Genomic DNA, 18240 nt, shown 5'->3' on the forward strand with positions numbered 1-18240 from the left:
TTCCAAATTATATAATTCTGGATAATTCCGTACAAACTCGATTAACTTTCCCTCCATATCAGACAAAACTTGCAATTGAATACCGTCATCTCGTCAAGGAAATACACAAACAAATCTTTGCCGAGTTTCTTCACTCTAACAAAAATTTTGTTTAAATTTAAGCATATTAAAAAGGTAACCAGTTTCATCTCTTAATGTATGCAAAGTTGCACACCGTGTTAATCAATTTAAATACTGCCTTTTGGCTTTTACTTACCATATGTGTGGCGTAGAACAAATTTGAAATTTGTTTGTTGAATTCTAAACACTTAAGGCCAAATTCACAGTGCAGAGTTAACTCAAAACGGTATTTAACTACAGATTTTCAATACAGCACTGTGAATTTGGCTCTTAGGGCCGTTAATTTAACTATTTTAAAGTATATTTAAATCATTAGTTAAACTTAACTCCAAAAATTTCTATAGAATTTTCTTAGTGTTCACAATTACACAGTTTACACAAAAATGTTTAAAATTTGCTCTAAAAGTTTTTTGTTTAAATTATCGCATATTAAGAGAAGTTATCAGTTTTCTCTCGTAATGTGTGCAAATTTAGACACCGTGTTTATAAAATTAAATATTGCCTATTTACTTTTACATAACAAATTTGTCGCGTAGAGCAAAATTACACATAAAATGTACTTAATTTTAATTTTTAGTAGGGAACGTATTTTTGCGTTAAAAACGTTTGCAACTTTAAACATTTCGTGTGTATATTTTAAACATCTCATGTTCAAAAATCTAGTCTTGAACATCTTATGGGTATAATTAGAGATTTTGTTTGAAAATAAACACTTTTCAGTAGCAGTTTTACATGCAGTTTTTAGAGTGTATAAAAAAATTGCGGAACGAACATTGCAGGCATCGTTTCTATTCGCGCCGCCGCTACTATTCTCCGATTACGGGCTATGCACTTGCGGCTCTCGTTTGTCTTGAAAAATTTCTTTCAGCTTTAGGCATTTTTAAACACTTCGCACTATTCTGTTATTTTACAGATTTTTTTTTATTTAGTAACGAAATTCAACTTTGCATAAGCCAACAACAAATAAATATCGCCAAAACTTGTTATTTTTAAAAAGATGATATAATTTTTTTATTACCGGTTGGCTGCTTCTCTATACTATATATAAAATTAAAACCCAAAATAACGTGAGAGAAAAACAGCCGATGTACTGGGTCGATTTCTATGATTCAAGTTTTAAAATTAAATATTTCTACCACAGTAGGACACAGTGGTATTTTTAAAATAAAATTTTAATAATAAGAATGTTTAATTAAAGTATTAAGTTGATCAACAATACCACGCATTGCTAGACCGTTTGCCTTTAATGCGTTTGTGTTTAAAGAGCATCAACAAACCACATACATATTTCTCTCTATTCTCTTCTCTTTTTGTACTCAGCTAGCACAGGGCAAAAATAAAAAAAAGAACCTTTGCCAGCTTCAGGCATGCGCAAAGCGAAACTTATGTACAAACAGCGCTGCGCCCAAAGCGAAATTTATGTATGTACAAGCAGCGCTGCGTTCAAAACAAGCAAACACTGTACATCAGGCCTTCCCAGGCGTATGCCTGGGGTGCCGCTAGTGGCTAGAATATATTAGTGGTGCGGGCAAATTCACTTCATTTTTTTTGTTTTGAAAACTATCTTTTAAACACTTTTATTGGGGTCCCTGGGACCCCATGCGACTAATTGAGTAGCCCACTTGCAAAGTGCGCTATGTAAAATCTTTTGGATTTTTAGTTTTTGGTGGATTACGTACCAGTATTTAAAGTAGTTTCATGTCCACTAACACCACAGTGCAACATCTTTTTATATTCTGAAAAAATAGCATCAAATGTAAGCTCTTCTTCCAAAAGTCGCTATCATACTTATTTATAAACTTTCAAAAGTAGCCATCTTCTGATGAACTTAGAAAACTGCTTTAGGTCGTACAAACTGTTAATGTTATCTTGTCATGTTATGTTATGTTATAATTTTATAATCTCTTATTTATTCAAATTTTCAAGTAATAATAAAAACGATTCCATTTAAATGTTACTTGTTGTCGTAGTCGTTTTTTTCAAATTTATGGCTTTCTATTATAAAATCACATAACGATGTTTGCAAGTGGACTACTCAATTGTGTGATTTTCTTTATGCGCCTAATTAAGGGTTAAAATTACCTTCAGCGGCTCGTCAAACCCCATACACAACACAAATAGCTTGCAGCAAAGGGATGTTTCGCTCTTAAGCGTAGTTTCCCAGTACGTTTTGTCAACGTAAAATTGAATCAGAAAAATAGCCGAAAACGTACCCTTTTCACAAGCACTTTCGGTACTTTTGTAGACCTAATCCGCGTTTCATCTACTTTTCTTGCCGTTTTCGGATTAATTTTCGGGTGTTTTGCTGGCTGGGCTGTTCTCGTAACAAGCGCAGCAGCTTCGCGCACGTGTATATATTACAAATTCTTTGGAACTTCATAATTACACTGCCAAAGAGCGAATCAACACAACAATTTTCTATATCTATATTTATATATCTATATACATACATATCGTCGCTGCGCCAACAAAAACAGTTATGTGATCTATTGCCCACATTTCTGCATTTGCCGTTTTCTTATATCTCTTTTGGTTTAGAACTGATCAAAAACAGCTATGTGATCGCAGTGTTAGAAATTCTCTGAAAAACGGGTATACGCTTACTTGCTTATAACTTTCTTTGATCGCAGATTACTTATACTCAGTTGGCACGATCTCTGAGAACAAAATCGTAGAGCTGTTGATAGTTTAAAATATTTTAAATAGATTTGGCTCACAAACGCCTCTTTACAGGCTAACCTAATATTCACGCACGCCGCCAATTTATTGTCAAAAATTTCTCATGCACATGCAACTTGTATGAGATCAACCGAAATTGAACGGCGTGCGTATGAAGCTAACTCAATTTCCAATTTTTGTTCTGCGTGACATTTTGATTTGACGTTTCGCTCAATGAAATCAAATGCAAACGCATGCAAGTCAATTTCGGGTGACGCAAAAAAACAAATTCGACGGCATGCGTACCAAAACGCAAGCCGCGAATATTAGGTTAGCCTGTTACACATTCGGAAGTTTTTAATAAATCTGTAGAAACATTTTTTTAATATATTTTATGTTAAAATATACATATTCGAAAGACAACACTCAAATTCTCTTAGGGCCAGTTTTTCAGTGCACGGCTGTGGTTTAAACTTAGTTTAACGCCCGAGCTGGCTGGTTTAAACTAAGATTAGCCAGTCAAATGTCAGTAAGCTGTTCAGTTTAAACTCAGTTTGCGTAATCTAAGTTTAAACTGCCACTGAAAAACTGGCCTTTAAATATTTACTACTCCTGGCCAGTTTACTAAACTCTCATCCTCTGACAAATCTTTGAACCAGAACTCCGTTGTACTAATTTTTACCACGTTTTCATAAACTCGCTTTCTTTTTTATTTCGTTTTAATTTGCACATTTTTACATAAATATGTATAAGCACACTATTTAGTTTGCTCGACTTGTAAACAAAGCTTTTCAGCGGTGAAAAATATACTATTGTGAACAACCTAAACGAACGAAATTCACAATAGCGCTATTTTTCATCGAAAGAGCGTCATAATACCAAATGAAAATTCTTTCGATCAGCACTTTCGAAGATCGAATGCAACTAATAATAGGGGCCTATGTTTTTTGTTATAATATCATCGTTTCTTGCAGTTTCTAAGTTGTATTAAAAGAAGAAAGAATACTTATGTTCACAGAAAATAATTCACTCTAGTATCGCCCCATTGTCCACATTCGACCACCTCACCTTTTTCACACACTTTTTCATTTTGCATGCGACTTTTTTAGTATGTATTTCGAATTTGAGGCACATCGGGCCATAAATTCTTTTTTTTTAGAATAACTAGATTCCTGCGCCACCTACCGGAAAAACAAACAACCTACGCACCTCTTCTTTGAAAAACCTTTCGAACAAAAGAACAATCATTCAAAACGGTTGAGAAACATAGGAGCAGTAGGGAGGAATAAATTTGTATGGGATTTCGTTAGCGTATTTATATATAGATAATTATAAATAATCAAAATTGTTTACAATAATTAAATTTATTGTAAAACTAATCCCATTAGTTTTTTCATTATTTTTTATTATGTTTGATTTTTTTTTTCTTCCGATTACCTAAAAATACGATTCTTTTTTGATCATTTTTAATGGTAATCGGTAATTATTAGTATAAAAATGGACATAATGTTAATTTAGCAGATTAAAAAAAATAATAATTAAATCGGCAATCATTACAATTTATAACCATTACTTAACAGCTCTTGTATGAATGCATTTAGTAGTTCAATTAATGTGCCGCTAGTAATTGTGCATAAATTGCCACTGAGCCAAAGCACATGAGAAAAAAAAGCGTGATAGAAGTGAAACTTCTTAAAAAACACGTGTGCGCAGTGCACACCCGGTAAAAACCCTTATAAAATTAAACTAAGAGGGAATGTTGGTACCAAGTTGATAAGTTTTTATAGTTTTTCATATTTAATTGTTTGTATTTTATATCCGAGTGCACTTGTGCACAAGGGTATATTAATTTTGTTCACATAACGGTTGTTTGTAACAGCCAAAACGAATCGAGATAGATATAGACAAATGTATACATAAATTCTCAGAATGAATAGAGAAACCGATTAAGTCATGTCTGTCTGTCCGTCCGTCCGTGTACGCGATAACGGTAATTTTCGGAAATACGAAAACTGCGATATTTTAGTAACTACTGAAGATTATTCACTCAAAGTTTATATTTACAACAATTTTGAGACGAAAAATAAGAATATTATAAATTTTTTGAAAATGGGCGTAGCCACGCCCACTTATGGTTACATGTGTATATCTTGGTAACCGCTGCACCAATTTCTTCCAAACTTGGCACAGTTGTTGGCCTTGGTACAGCATAGTAAATGGCCGAAAACTTAAAAATAGAGAAATACAAAAATCTTCGATAAATCAGTAAATATTAAAGCTAATTTATTCAAAATTGATGCTTGCAACAATTCTTTACCAAGAAATACGTTTATGGTAAAATTTTGGAAAATGGGCGTGGCACCGCCCACTTATGATCACATATATGTATATCGGTAACCGTTCTACCAATTTGTACCAAACTCGGTATTTTTATTGTGCTTGCCACATAAAAGCAAAACGTTGAAAATTATTGAAATCGGACTAAAATTACGGCCGCTTTTCATTTAACGGTAAATTTCAGAAATGCTTTAAACTGCAATATTTCGAAATTTAAGGACGCTAACTTACTCAAAATTGATACACTTGCGCCGGGTATTTAATGTTCGGCTCCACCCGAACTTAGACTTTCTTACTTGGTTTAGTTTTAATTTTTTATATACAAAGGATATGATCATTCTTTGTCGCTTTATTTCGTATTCGAATAATTATATGTTTCAATGGACACATCGATTTGAATATATAATTTAGATTTCGATAGCGTTTTTAGCAAATTTATTTGAGAAAAATAAAACATTTTCATTATTGTCTCGATTTTCCTTGATTTTAAATTCGGTATCCCAAAATTACTGATATCAAATAAAACCCCTCCTTGAGGTAAAATTTTCGAGTGACGATGGCTGAACTAGAAACACAAAATTCAATTGACGGAAATTTTGTTTATTTATTCGGAACGTTGCAAACTTCCATCTACTCTTAGAAACACAAAATAAAAAAACAGAACTTCACCAGCGATTCGTATGAATAAACAAATTTTCTGTTTCGAAATTGATATCATAAATTTTGTGTTTCTAGTTCTGCTTTCGTCACTCGAAAATTTGACCTCAAGGAGGTGTTTTATTTGATATCAGTAATTTTGGGATACCGAATTTAAAATTAAGGAAAATCGAGACAATAATAAGAGGTGTTTTATTTGATTTAATTTTGCACTAATGATTTGTTTCTTTTTCATCAGTTACCGAATTTAACATATGAAGGTAGGTAGGTAGGTTGTCGCGGTCGTCTATAAGACACACTTAGGCTCAGGCCCCATTGTGATGCCGCATGTTGGATCAGCAACTCCCAATCCCTCCTAAAACCATTTTGAACTTTGAACGAATTTNTAAGGAAAATCGAGACAATAATAAGAGGTGTTTTATTTGATTTAATTTTGCACTAATGATTTGTTTCTTTTTCATCAGTTACCGAATTTAACATATGAAGGTAGGTAGGTAGGTTGTCGCGGTCGTCTATAAGACACACTTAGGCTCAGGCCCCATTGTGATGCCGCATGTTGGATCAGCAACTCCCAATCCCTCCTAAAACCATTTTGAACTTTGAACGAATTTTAGAAGATCCCTGATTTCGCCGCATCTAAGGTCCTCCAAGTTGTCGAAGAATTGCCTACCGAGAGTGGAGAGTCTTCGTCTAGATAGAGCAGGGCATTGGCACAATAGGTGCAGAATCGTTTCCTCCTCTTCTTCATCTTGACAACTTCTACAGAAGTCATGTGAACGTAGGCCAAGTCGATAGGCGTGCTTGCCAATTAGGCAGTGTCCTGTTATGACGGATACTAATAATCTAATATTGGACTTATTTAGACTCAGTAGTAGGCCAGTGCGTTTGGCGCTGAGCACCGGCCATAATTGTTTGCCAGTTTTGCAGGTGATTTCGTCCTGCCACTTTCGTTCGCTACTTTAGTGAGCCTCTCGGAGATAAGTAGCTTACAAGTGTGCAAGGGTATTCCTATTTCGTCGTTTATATCCTCAAAAAGAAGTTTCGTGCCAAGTCGCGCCAGTTCGTCGGCCTTACAATTCCCCCCTATGCCGCAGTGTCCCGGAACCCATATTACCTTTGGGCGAAATGACTCAGCCATCTCGTTAAGAGATGCGCGGCATTTCATAGCTACCATGAAGGTGGTCGACTGCTTCGTGAGGAACTTTATTGCCGCCTGGCTGTCAGTGAAGATATAGATATCAACTTGGGGTATCATATCACACTTTACCAGTTTCGTGGCCCTGTCGATTGCCATCAGTTCAGCCTGAAAAACGCTACAGTGGTCCGGGAGACGAAAGCTGAGGGAGATTCCCAGGTGATGGGAATATACACCTCCTCCAACCCTACCCTCGAGCTTTGAGCCATCTGTGTATACATGGATGGACTCTCCACTACTTACAACGTCATGCTTCCACTCTTCCCTCGAGGGTAGGAGGGTCGCGAACGCTGTAGCGGGTGCAGGTTCCGGAAGTGCATAGTCCACCAATCCGGTTAGCCCCGGAAACACTGTTGCTTTGCGCACTCTATCTGCAACGTTGGGCCCCCAGTTTAGTGTCTTCCTTTATTGCGAGGGTGTTGCCCTCTAGAGTTATGTTCCCGAGATCAGGTATCTTGTGCTTCTTGGTGAACAGCACAAGGTCTGTTTTTTCAGGATTCACTCCCAGTCCTCGCCTGTTACACCACAGGGATAGTTTGTTGAGGGATCTTTGGATCAGATCTGTCAATGTTGAGAGATGTTTACCCGAGATAGCTATTACAATATCGTCGGCGTATGCAATTATCTGACCGCCAATGTCTTCAAGTTCCCGAAGAAGGCTGTCTACTGCTATATTCCACAGGAGCGGTGATATTACTCCCCCCTGGGGTGTACCGCTGACGGAGAACCTTTTTATTACTGATTCACCTAATCCTGCGCCTACTTCTCGGCAGATTAACATTCGTTCAATAAATGAGGTTAGTGAATTGCTTACTCCCAGATTTATCAGAGATGAGATAATCGCTGCAGGAGATACATTGTTGAAAGCACCCTCGATGTCCAGGAAGGCCGCGAGGGTGTATTCTTTGTAATAAAGTGATCTTTCAATTGTGTGCACTAAAGAATGGAGTGCTGTTTCGACTGATCTCCCTTTGTTGTAGGCATGCTGGGCTGCCGAAAGTTTGCTGCCCACCTTGTCTCTAATGTGCCCATCTATTAGTCTCTCTAGAGATTTCAACAGGAAAGACGACAGACTAATTGGTCTGAAGTCTTTTGGTCTCGTGTGTGTAGTTTTCCCTGCCTTGGGAATGAAAACTACTCTTACCTCCTCCCATTTGTGGGGTATATAATTCATTCGTAACACTGCTTCAAAGACTGGTACGAGTATGGGTGCAATCATTCCTGCTGTATGCTGTAGGTCAGCGGGAATAATGCCGTCTGGTCCCGGAGATTTAAACGGTTGGAAGCTGCTAATAGCACGCTTTATGTTCTCCTCGGTTATGATATTCGCTGGAATGTCATCATGGTTGCCTATGATTCGGGTATTTGTGACTCTACTGTGGAGGCAACCCGGAAAGTGCGTCTGTACAAGAAGCTCTAGAGTTTCTTCGCTGCTAGTTGTCCAATCACCATCCTCCTTGATGAGATAGCTAATATTGCTGGGACTCATAGATAGTATTTTGCGCAATCTGCTGGCCTCCGAAGTACTTTCTATCTTCTGACAGAAGTTCCTCCATGAGGAGCGCTTAGCGTCTCTTATTGCATACTTAAATCGGCGTTGCCAGTCTTTAAATTCACTCCAAGAGTTGGATTTCTTAGCTTCATTAAATTTTGATCTGCATTCCCTTCTGAGGGTTGCAATTTCAGTGGACCACCATGGAGGTTTTGGTTTCCAACTTGTTGCCCTGATTGGGCAGGCTAATTTTGCTGCACGATGCTTTAGTTATATCGTCTCCGACGTTATCAAGTTGATGTTCCGAGTTTGTTTGATTTGTGAGGTCGGAAATGTTATTAGAAAAGATTGTTTAAAATTTTTTCCAATTTGTTTTTCTGCGGTTTAAGACCGCTTGTTATGAAGAAAGTCTAAAAATTTTTTTAGTCACTCCAGTTCGAAAAGGTTGAAATTTTATTGTCATAAACCAAATAAAACGTTCAAAAAATTTGATCTAATAAAATTTGCTTACTTTGCCGTGAAAACTACAAATTATCAAGAATTCCCAATGATTTTTTACGTAACTTAGCTTTTGGCATATCTGGGTTAATTCAAGTTTCAATGGACTGAAGTTGTTAATAATCTTTTTTCAGTTAACTTGCTTTGGTGAAACGAGTTGTAAATGTTGTTTAATAGGTTGGGCTACAGTAAAGTCTAGAACACTAAGTTTTTATAATTTTTGCACATTTTGTGGCGAAGCCTCGCGCAATTGCAGCCAGTTAGTATTAGTTCATTAAACGCGATAGCAAAAGAGGAAATTTAGAGGAACCAAATTTTTTTAGGATACTAAAAGTGAGAATATGTACAAAAACCCATAATAAAAAGTTTCGACCTCTATAAAGGGGTGTCTGTAAAACATGAAACATATATGTAACACTCTTCACTCTTTGTTATGTAATAAAAATTTTCATTACAACACTATTAGTCTGTGAAATTCGAGCGTGACATACATGTAACACTAGCGTTTAAAGAGTTAAGTAAAGAAAAGAAATATCGTCAAAACTTGTTATTTTTAAAAAGCCTATATAATTTCTTTTATTACCGGTTAGATGCTTGTCTATACTATATATAAAATTAAAACCCAAAATAACGTGAGAGCAAAACAGCCGATGTACTGTGTCGATTTCTACGATTCAAGTTTTAAAATGAAATATTTCTGCCACAGTAGGACAAACTGGTATTTTTAAAATGAAATATTAATATAAATGTTTAAATAAAAACAGAACCTTTTCCAGGCAAATTGCCAAATTATATAATTCTGGATAATTCCGTACTAACTCGATTAACTTTCCCTCCATATCAGACCAAACTTGCAATAGAATACCGTCATCTCGTCAAGGAAATACACAAACAAATCTTTGCCGAGTTTCTTCACTCTAACAAAATTTTTGTTTAAATTTAAGCATATTAAAAAGGTAACCAGTTTCATCTCTTAATGTATGCAAAGTTGCACACCGTGTTAATCAATTTAAATACTGCCTTTTGGCTTTTACTTACCATATGTGTGGCGTAGAACAAATTTGAAATTTGTTTGTTGAACTCTAACACTTAAGGCCAAATTCACAGTGCAGAGTTAACTCAAAACGGTATTTAACTTCAGATTTTCAATACAGCACTGTGAATTTGGCCCTTAGGGCCGTTAATTTAACTATTTTAAAGTATCCAAGTAACTCCAAAAATTTCTATAGAATTTTCTTAGTGTTCACAATTACACAGTTTACACAAAAATGTTTAAAATTTGCTCTAAAAGTTGTTTGTTTAAATTATCGCATACTAAGAGAAGTTACCAGTTTCCTCTCGTAACGTGTGCAAATTTAGACACCGTGTTTATAAATTTAAACATGGCCTATTTACTTTTACATACCAAATTTGTCGCGTAGAGCAAAATTACACACAACATGTACTTAATTTTTATTTTTAGTAGGGAATGTATTTTTCCGTTAAAAACGTTTGCAATTTTAAACATTTCATGTGTATATTTTAAACATCTCATGTTCAAAAATCTAGTCTTGAACGTCTTATGGGTATAATTAGTGATTTTGTTTGAAAATAAACACTTTTCAGTAGCAGTTTTACATGCAGTTTTTAGAGTGTATAAAAAAATTGCGGAACGAACACTGAAGCAGCACTGACGGTAGAAAACGGCACTGTGCCGGACGATCTGAACAACTCTATTTGGGACAGGGGCAACGATATTATATTTTTTACTGACACTGATAGGTACGGAACTGATATGTGTAGATAGACTTTTATTGTAAAAATCACCTATATAATTGATTTGAGGTCGACAAATAAACGCAGATCTAATTCCGATTGCAGGCATCGTTTCTATTCGCGCCGCCGCTACTATTCTCCGATTACGGGCTATTGCACTTGCGGCTCTCGTTTGTCTTGAAGAATTTCTTTCAGCTTTAGGCATTTTTAAACACTTCGCACTATTCTGTTATTTTAAAGATTTTTTTTTTATTTAGTAACGAAATTCAACTTTGCATAAGTCAAAAACAAATAAATATCGCCAAAACCTGTTATTTTTAAAAAGATTATATAATTTTTTTATTACCGGTTGGATGCTTGTCTATAATATATATAAAATTAAAACCCAAAATAACGTGAGAGAAAAACAGCCGATGTACTGGGTCGATTTCTATGATTCAAGTTTTAAAATGACATATTTCTACCACAGTAGGACACAGTGGTATTTTTAAAATAAAATTTTAATAATAAGTATGTTTAATTAAAGTATTAAGTTGATCAACAATACCGCGCATTGCTAGACCGTTTGCCTTTAATGCGTTTGTGTTTAGAGAGCATCAACAAACCACATACATATTCACGATTGACAGAATACATCATTCTATCATTCTTGATACATATTTCTCTCTATTCTCTTCTCTGTTTATACTCAGCTATCACAGGGCAAAAATAAAAAAAGAACCTTTGCCAGCTTCAGGCATGCGCAAAGCGAAATTCATGTACAAACAGCGCTGCGCCCAAAGCGAAATTTATGTATGTAAGTTAAGTTATTTTATTAAATAACGCATTTTTAAAAACGTGTGGGGACGCGAGTCTTTATTAATTGAGTCTAAACTTAGAACTGAATACAATTGGTGTCTTAACATTAAATTAAACCTACTATCGGCCATCAGTCACGTTGCACTTGCATATGCACTATTTCCGAATATTGCCCAATCGTTGTTGTGCCAATTATTATTGCTGATCGAATAACAAATTGGTTAATGCGGTGTCAGCAAGTGTGCGGATGCGCGTGTGTAGTTGCTGACCTTTGGTAGAAGTCAATTCTGCAGAGCTGTTTTAAACTGTTGCGTTAACTCTTCCCCCTTTAAATATGATCGTCGTCGATCATTAGTAGAATGGTAAGTTGTTGAGATTTACGTATGTTGGAATGTGGTTTGTTTCGCTTGACGGATTGACTTCCAGGCTTGTGCTGGGCTTCACTATTTCCTTTCCCACATGTTGGATTTTCACGGATCGTTTCCTTAAGAAAAAAAGAAGAAGTACTATGATTATTAAGAATGCTGCCGTAGTTAGACTTCCGACAGAGAAGGTTGCCTTTTTGAGGGAATTTATTCGATGGGTATTGTTGATATGCAGGTCCTTCAAGGCTTCTAGGGAAAGTAGTTATATGTGGTCCTTTTCCAACGGGATTGGCTGTAGTATTGCAGGGATGGTTTCGATTGGCTTTATTTCAATATTGCTGAATGTTTGACTGTTGATTTTAATTGTTGAATTGTAGAATATTATCACGTGCGTTCCGTTTACTTCTTGGGATGTCTCGTCGGCTTCTAGTTTGCCGTTGAACTGGTTTAGCAATATTACTCCTGGTTTTATTTGTTCTAGCGTAGGGACTTGATGGCCGTTGGTTTTCGAACATGTTGAGTTTAAACTATTAATTATCCTAGTTACACATAAATCTTTACTTAAATCTACCAAATGAGTTTCCTTGCAAATGGTTACATCATTATAGCTTTCGCATTTATTTTTTATTCCAAACAATATATATTCCTTTCAATATTTCATTATACTCAGTTTTAATTACAATATTGTTTATCCTTTTTACAGGTCGTATAATACTTCTTCTAAATGTTTCTTTTATTGTTAGAGGTATTTTTACCATGTATATAATTTTCATATCTTGGCTAAATACATTTACTTTTGACAGTTCTAATGCTTCTTCGGCACTTTTAAATGGTATTTCATCTTCTCTTAATTTACTAATTGACAATTCTACTTCTTCCTTGCTTAACATTACTGAATTTATTATATTATGCTTTGCCCATTGAACGGCATACCTTATATTAATTAGCTCTTCCTTAATTAGCCTGATTCTATTTTGCAAATTTATTAAAATTTCCGTTAGAACATTGTCGTCCTTCCTTATCGTGTTTAACATTTNTACTATTTATGCGTTTCTCGAATAACTGGTTAATTACTATTTGGTTTGATTATTGTTGTTCTCATTTAAGCTATTTAAGTTGTTTGTTATTATATTTAAATCTTCATGATCAGGAGATCCGGCTAAGTACTTCCATGCCGTTCCCAATATATCAATTTGGGTGGTTTCATGTTTTAGGATAGGATATAGGAAGTGGTCATTAGGGATTTGGTTGGCTATCTCGTTATAGGTCTCTGTCAAAAATCGTTCGTATTTTGCTAAGTCGATGAGATGAATAAGTCTGAANAGTTGTTTGTTATTATATTTAAATCTTCATGATCAGGAGATCCGGCTAAGTACTTCCATGCCGTTCCCAATATATCAATTTGGGTGGTTTCATGTTTTACGATAGGATATAGGAAGTGGTCATTAGGTATTTGGTTGGCTATCTCGTTATAGGTCTCTGTCAAAAATCGTTCGTATTTTGCTAAGTCGATGAGATGAATAAGTCTGAATGTGCCGTCTTGTATTTTCGCTTGTCCATTGTCTATTGTCACCAGTCGCGCTTTATTATAGTCCAAAATTTTAACGTCCGTTAGGGAGGTTGTGATTGTGGCACAAATTATTAGAAGTCCGTAATACGCTGGACACGCGTCCATCTTCCCCTCTCAAAAGTGATGTCAGAGGTTTCGCTAACTTGGCGTAATCTCTGAAAAAGCGTCGATAATAGCCTGATAGACCAAGAAAAGCCCTCAAGCCCTGTTTGTGATACAATGAAAGCTGTCTTCTCAATGTCGGATTCCTTCAGAGGAATCTGATGGAAGCCACTCTTTAAATCAAGAACAGAAAAATATGTGTTGTTTCCCAGTTGCGAGATCACCTCGTTGATTTCCGGGATTGGGTATTTATCGGATATTGTTAGGGTGTTTAATTTCCTATAATCAATTACGAGTCTGTATTTTTTTTGTCCAGACGCGTCTTACTTCTTAAGTACAACCCACATGGGCGAGTTGTAGGGTGAACGGGATGGCCCAATAATTCCATCTTTTAATAGATTTTCTATTTCTTGTTTCACAAAGTCTCTCATTGCTAGGGGGTAAGGATAATATTTGGTGTATACTGGGGTGTCTGAAGAGGTTCTAATTTCCCCTACTACAGTAGTGGTGTAGGTGAGTTTCTCATCTGGTTCGGTAAATAGGTGCGGATATTTGTTTGAGAGATGGTCAATATGTCGTTTTTGCGTTTCTGTCATGTGGTCGGTCCTTACGTCAATTTTGTTAACCGATGGTGAAGGTTGTTGTTTAATTTTTATTTTTATGCCATTGCCAAATGTGAGGGAGTCGTCGTGGATGTTTATGGTGGCACGAAGCTCTTTAAGACTATCGTTTCCAATTATGCNAGGTGCGGATATTTGTTTGTGAGACGGTCAATATGTCGTTTTTGCGTTTCTGTCATGTGGTCGGTCCTTACGTCAATTTTGTTAACCGATGGTGAAGGTTGTTGTTTAATTTTTATTTTTATGCCATTGCCAAATGTGAGGGAGTCGTCGTGGATGTTTATGGTGGAACGAAGATCTTTAAGACTATCGTTTCCAATTATGCCGTCAAAGGATTTTAGGGTGGGGAGCAAAAAGCGTTTTAAATTCGTGTCCTTTCTGCCAAATAGATTAATAACTGTGTGGTGGGTAATTTGTATCTGTCCGGCTATGGAATTAGCAAAAAATGGTTGGTCATTGGGAATTCGTTTTGACACGAGGCAGGGTTGGATGTAATTTTTGCTCGAACCGGTATCGATGAGCATTTTCAGAATTGTTCCGTTCTTCGTTCTGCACTCTACATACGGCAACGAAGAACTGTTCATTCTAAAAGATGAATATCGATATGGTCTTGAACGTCTTGTGATGGATTTTGTTCAGCGTATTCCTGAACTGATTGCCCACCTTCTTCTTTGGCAATTTCTGCTTCATACTCTTCCGCTGTTGGATCCCAATCCTGTTGATCTTGCGGATAATATTGGTCTTGTTGGTCCTGTAAATAGTATTGGTCTTCTTGAGTACCTGCCTCAATGTGGAAGTTCCTCTGTTGCTTCAGAGGCACTTGTTGGGAAAAGTTGGATGGTCTTTTCCCGGCCTGGTTATTAAGTGGTGGCCTATTCATGTAGTTAACCGCTTTTGAATGCAAGGAGCGATCGACATCCATTGGTTTTGGACGTGGAAGTTGCGTCTTAGCGGGGGGTTGAGCCGGAGGCCTATAATTTGGCGAATTACGGTAATTAAGAGTAGGTTGTGGGCGTTGGTGAGCCATAAAATTATGTGGAGTCATGTATGGTCTTGGAATGTACGCCAGTTGTGGGTAGAATTCATTACTTATTTTTCTTGGTGGAGGAGGTGGTCGCAGATCTCTTTCTTAACTTGGCCATTATTATTCAGCGCGTAGTTTGAACGGAAGTTTTGGTTCTCCAGTTTTAAGCATAAGTGGAGAGCCTGAGGAAGATCTACCGGTTCTCTCATGCCAAGAAGTCTCGGCAAGTCACCGTTTAGTCCTCGAATAAAGGTGTCGAGGGCTTTGTCCCGGTAGGTTCGTGTAAGCAAATGCATGGATTCTGTACCTACTTCCATACATCCGAGTTTGTTGAGAATAAGTGACAGGTGTGAATACACCCTTTGGTAAAATTCTTGAATAGTGAGGTTGCCCTGCACTAATGCGGTCATCTGGTACTCTAGAGTTCCCAAATCTCGTTTATCTGCGTAGTGGAGGGTAAGGCATCTCGAAATAGCCTTCCAATCCAGCGGTGTATTATAAGATTCGAGGGCAATATCGGCGTTACCCACGATTTTATTTCGTATAACATTAAGGATGCCATAATATTTTGGCGTTCCTTTTTGTGGCTCGTAGATCTGCAATATTCTATCTACGCTTTTTTTCCAGGAGTTAAACTCTCCCGGATTGCCTGAGAATTCGCGTAGGCATCTCACAACGTCCGGAATTTTGTCTAGTTCCGTTATATTGTTCGCTAGGGTCGAGTCTATGGTCACGTCCGTAATATTTGTAAAATTTGCATTGGGGTTGAGGGCGGCTTGCACTAGGTTTCGTCCTTCTTGTCTTAATATATTAGTCACCACGCCAGTTATTATATTCGTTAGTTGTTCCATATTAATTTCGTTAGGGTTGTGGGTAACTGGTTGCGAAGGGGCTGTGGGAGTCGTTTTTAGCAATGGGGGTCGGACGAGGTTATTAGGATTTGCCATAACTAATTTTTATTTATTTTATTAATGTGTCCTTATCCTCTGGATGGTCCCTTTGGTGGTGAATCGCAGAGTTGGACTGTTGTTATAAGCTGGAGGGTCCCCCCGAAGGTGGTGAATCGCAGCTTTAGATTTTTATCAGTTATTGGCTGTACAAGCCTTAGTTATTTTTTGTTTGTAGTTTAAAATTCTCTGGAGGGTCCCTTGGGTGGTGAATCGCAGAGATTTTTTTTTATAAGCTGGAGGGTCTCCCCGAAGGTGGTGAATCGCAGCTTTCGATTTGTATCAGTTATTGGCTGTACAAGCCCGATATTATTTAGATATTATTTAGGGTAAGTAAACTTCAACAAAGTTTTAATCTGAAATGAATTGATTGCAGTTCGAAAATTTTCTCCTTTTCCTTCTTCACTTCTCACTCTTATATTATAAAATTTTCTTTGAATATTTTCATACGTAGATTGCGAGAAAAAAAAATTCTTCAAATATCTTGTTAAATTTCTCTTTAAAATTTACTTAAATTATTTTCGTTTGCAAAAGTTTATGATTTTATTAATTTTCTTTTTTCAAATTCCTTAAAATTTTTTTCCAATACTTAATTACTAATCAACTTGTTTTAATTCTTACTTCCTAGCACCTCCTGGCGACGGGGTAGATGTCCTTTTCGCTGCTCTACTCGGGTACCCTCGATGCGCACGAATGAAAGTGTGCGTTACTATCCTACCGGATTCCAACGCTGATATGTGGTTTGGCACCAGTTAAGTTGCTTGTCCTCCTAACGGTCCTTCGGCTGTTGTTGACAGGCGACTTGTCCGTTTATTTTCACGTTTTTCCCGCACGGCAACATTCGGATTTTACCGCGACGCGGTGGCACTCGGCTCTCCTTACAGGCGACTTTTGCCAATAACGTACTTAAACCGACACGCGAACTTAAACTGGTCCCTGCTCGGGCGCCAGTTAAGTTATTTTATTAAATAACGCATTTTTAAAAAAGTGTGGGGACTCGCGTCCCCACGTCTTTATTAATTGAGTCTAAACTTAGAACTGAATACAATTGGATTCTTAACATTAAATTAAACCTACTATCGGCCATCAGTCAAGTTGCACTTGCATATGCACTATTTCCGAATATTGCCCAATCGTTGTTGTGCCAATTATTATTGCTGATCGAATAACAAATTGGTTAATGCGGTGTCAGCAATTGTGCGGATGCGCGTGTGGAGTTGCTGACCGTTGGTAGAAGTCAATTCTGCAGAGCTGTTGTAAACTGTTGCGTTAACTTGTACAAGCAGCGCTTCGTTCAAAACAAACAAACACTCTACATCAGGCCTTCCCAAAGTGGGTGACGCGGCACCCCAGGGTATGCGTATGCCTGGGGTGCCGCTAGTGGCTAGAATATATTAGTGGTGCGGGCAAATTCACTTCGTTTTTTTTTCATTTTGAAAACAATTTTTTAAACACTTTTATTGGGGTCCCTGGGGCCCCATGCGACTAATTGAGTAGCCCACTTGCAAAGTGCGCTATGTAAAATCTTTTGGATTTTTAGTTTTTGTTGGATTACGTACCAGTATTTAAAGTAGTTTCATGTCCACTAACACCACAGTGCAACATCTTTTTATATTCTGAAACAATAGCATCAAATAAGCTCTTCTTCCAAAAGCCGCTATCATACTTATTTATAAACTTTCAAAAGTAGCCATCTTCTGATGATCTTAGAAAACTGCTTTAGGTCGTACAAACTGTTAGTGTTATCTTATGTCATGTATGTTATGTTATAATTATATAATCTCTTATTTATTCAAATTTTCAAGTAATAATAAAAAAGATTCCATTTAAATGTTACTTGTTGTCGTAGTCGTTTTTTTCAAATTTATGGCTTTCTATTACAAAATCACATAACGTTGTTTGCAAGTGGACTACTCAATTGTGTGAGTTTCTTTATGCGCCTAATTAAGGGTTAAAATTACCTTCAGCAGCTCGTCAAACCCCTCTTAAGCGTAGTTTCCCAGTACGTTTTGTCAACGTAAAATTGAATCAGAAAAATAGCCGAAAACGTACCCTTTTCACAAGCACTTTCGGTACTTTTGTAGACCTAATCCGTGTTTCAT

The 18240-nt window shown here is 36.8% G+C and overlaps 1 protein-coding gene across 1 annotated transcript in view; it reads right to left on the reverse strand.

Annotated features, from left to right (window-relative positions):
* Nucleotides 1-14747: 14747 nt before the first annotated feature.
* The window catches only part of nAChRbeta3 (nicotinic Acetylcholine Receptor beta3), a 208755-nt gene continuing 205262 nt past the window's right edge, over nucleotides 14748-18240 (reverse strand). The window contains exons 5-6 of the mRNA XM_017630341.1: nucleotides 15609-16083; nucleotides 14748-15138 (exon numbers count right to left, since the gene is read on the reverse strand). Of these exons, the coding sequence (XP_017485830.1) occupies nucleotides 14748-15138; nucleotides 15609-16083 (866 nt within the window). The remainder of the gene's footprint in view (nucleotides 15139-15608; nucleotides 16084-18240) is intronic.

This window comes from Rhagoletis zephyria, unplaced genomic scaffold, assembly GCF_001687245.7.
Source record: "Rhagoletis zephyria isolate East Lansing unplaced genomic scaffold, Rhagoletis_zephyria_1.1 Rzeph_scaffold_00088, whole genome shotgun sequence".
In the NCBI taxonomy this organism is placed as follows: Eukaryota; Metazoa; Arthropoda; class Insecta; order Diptera; family Tephritidae; genus Rhagoletis; species Rhagoletis zephyria.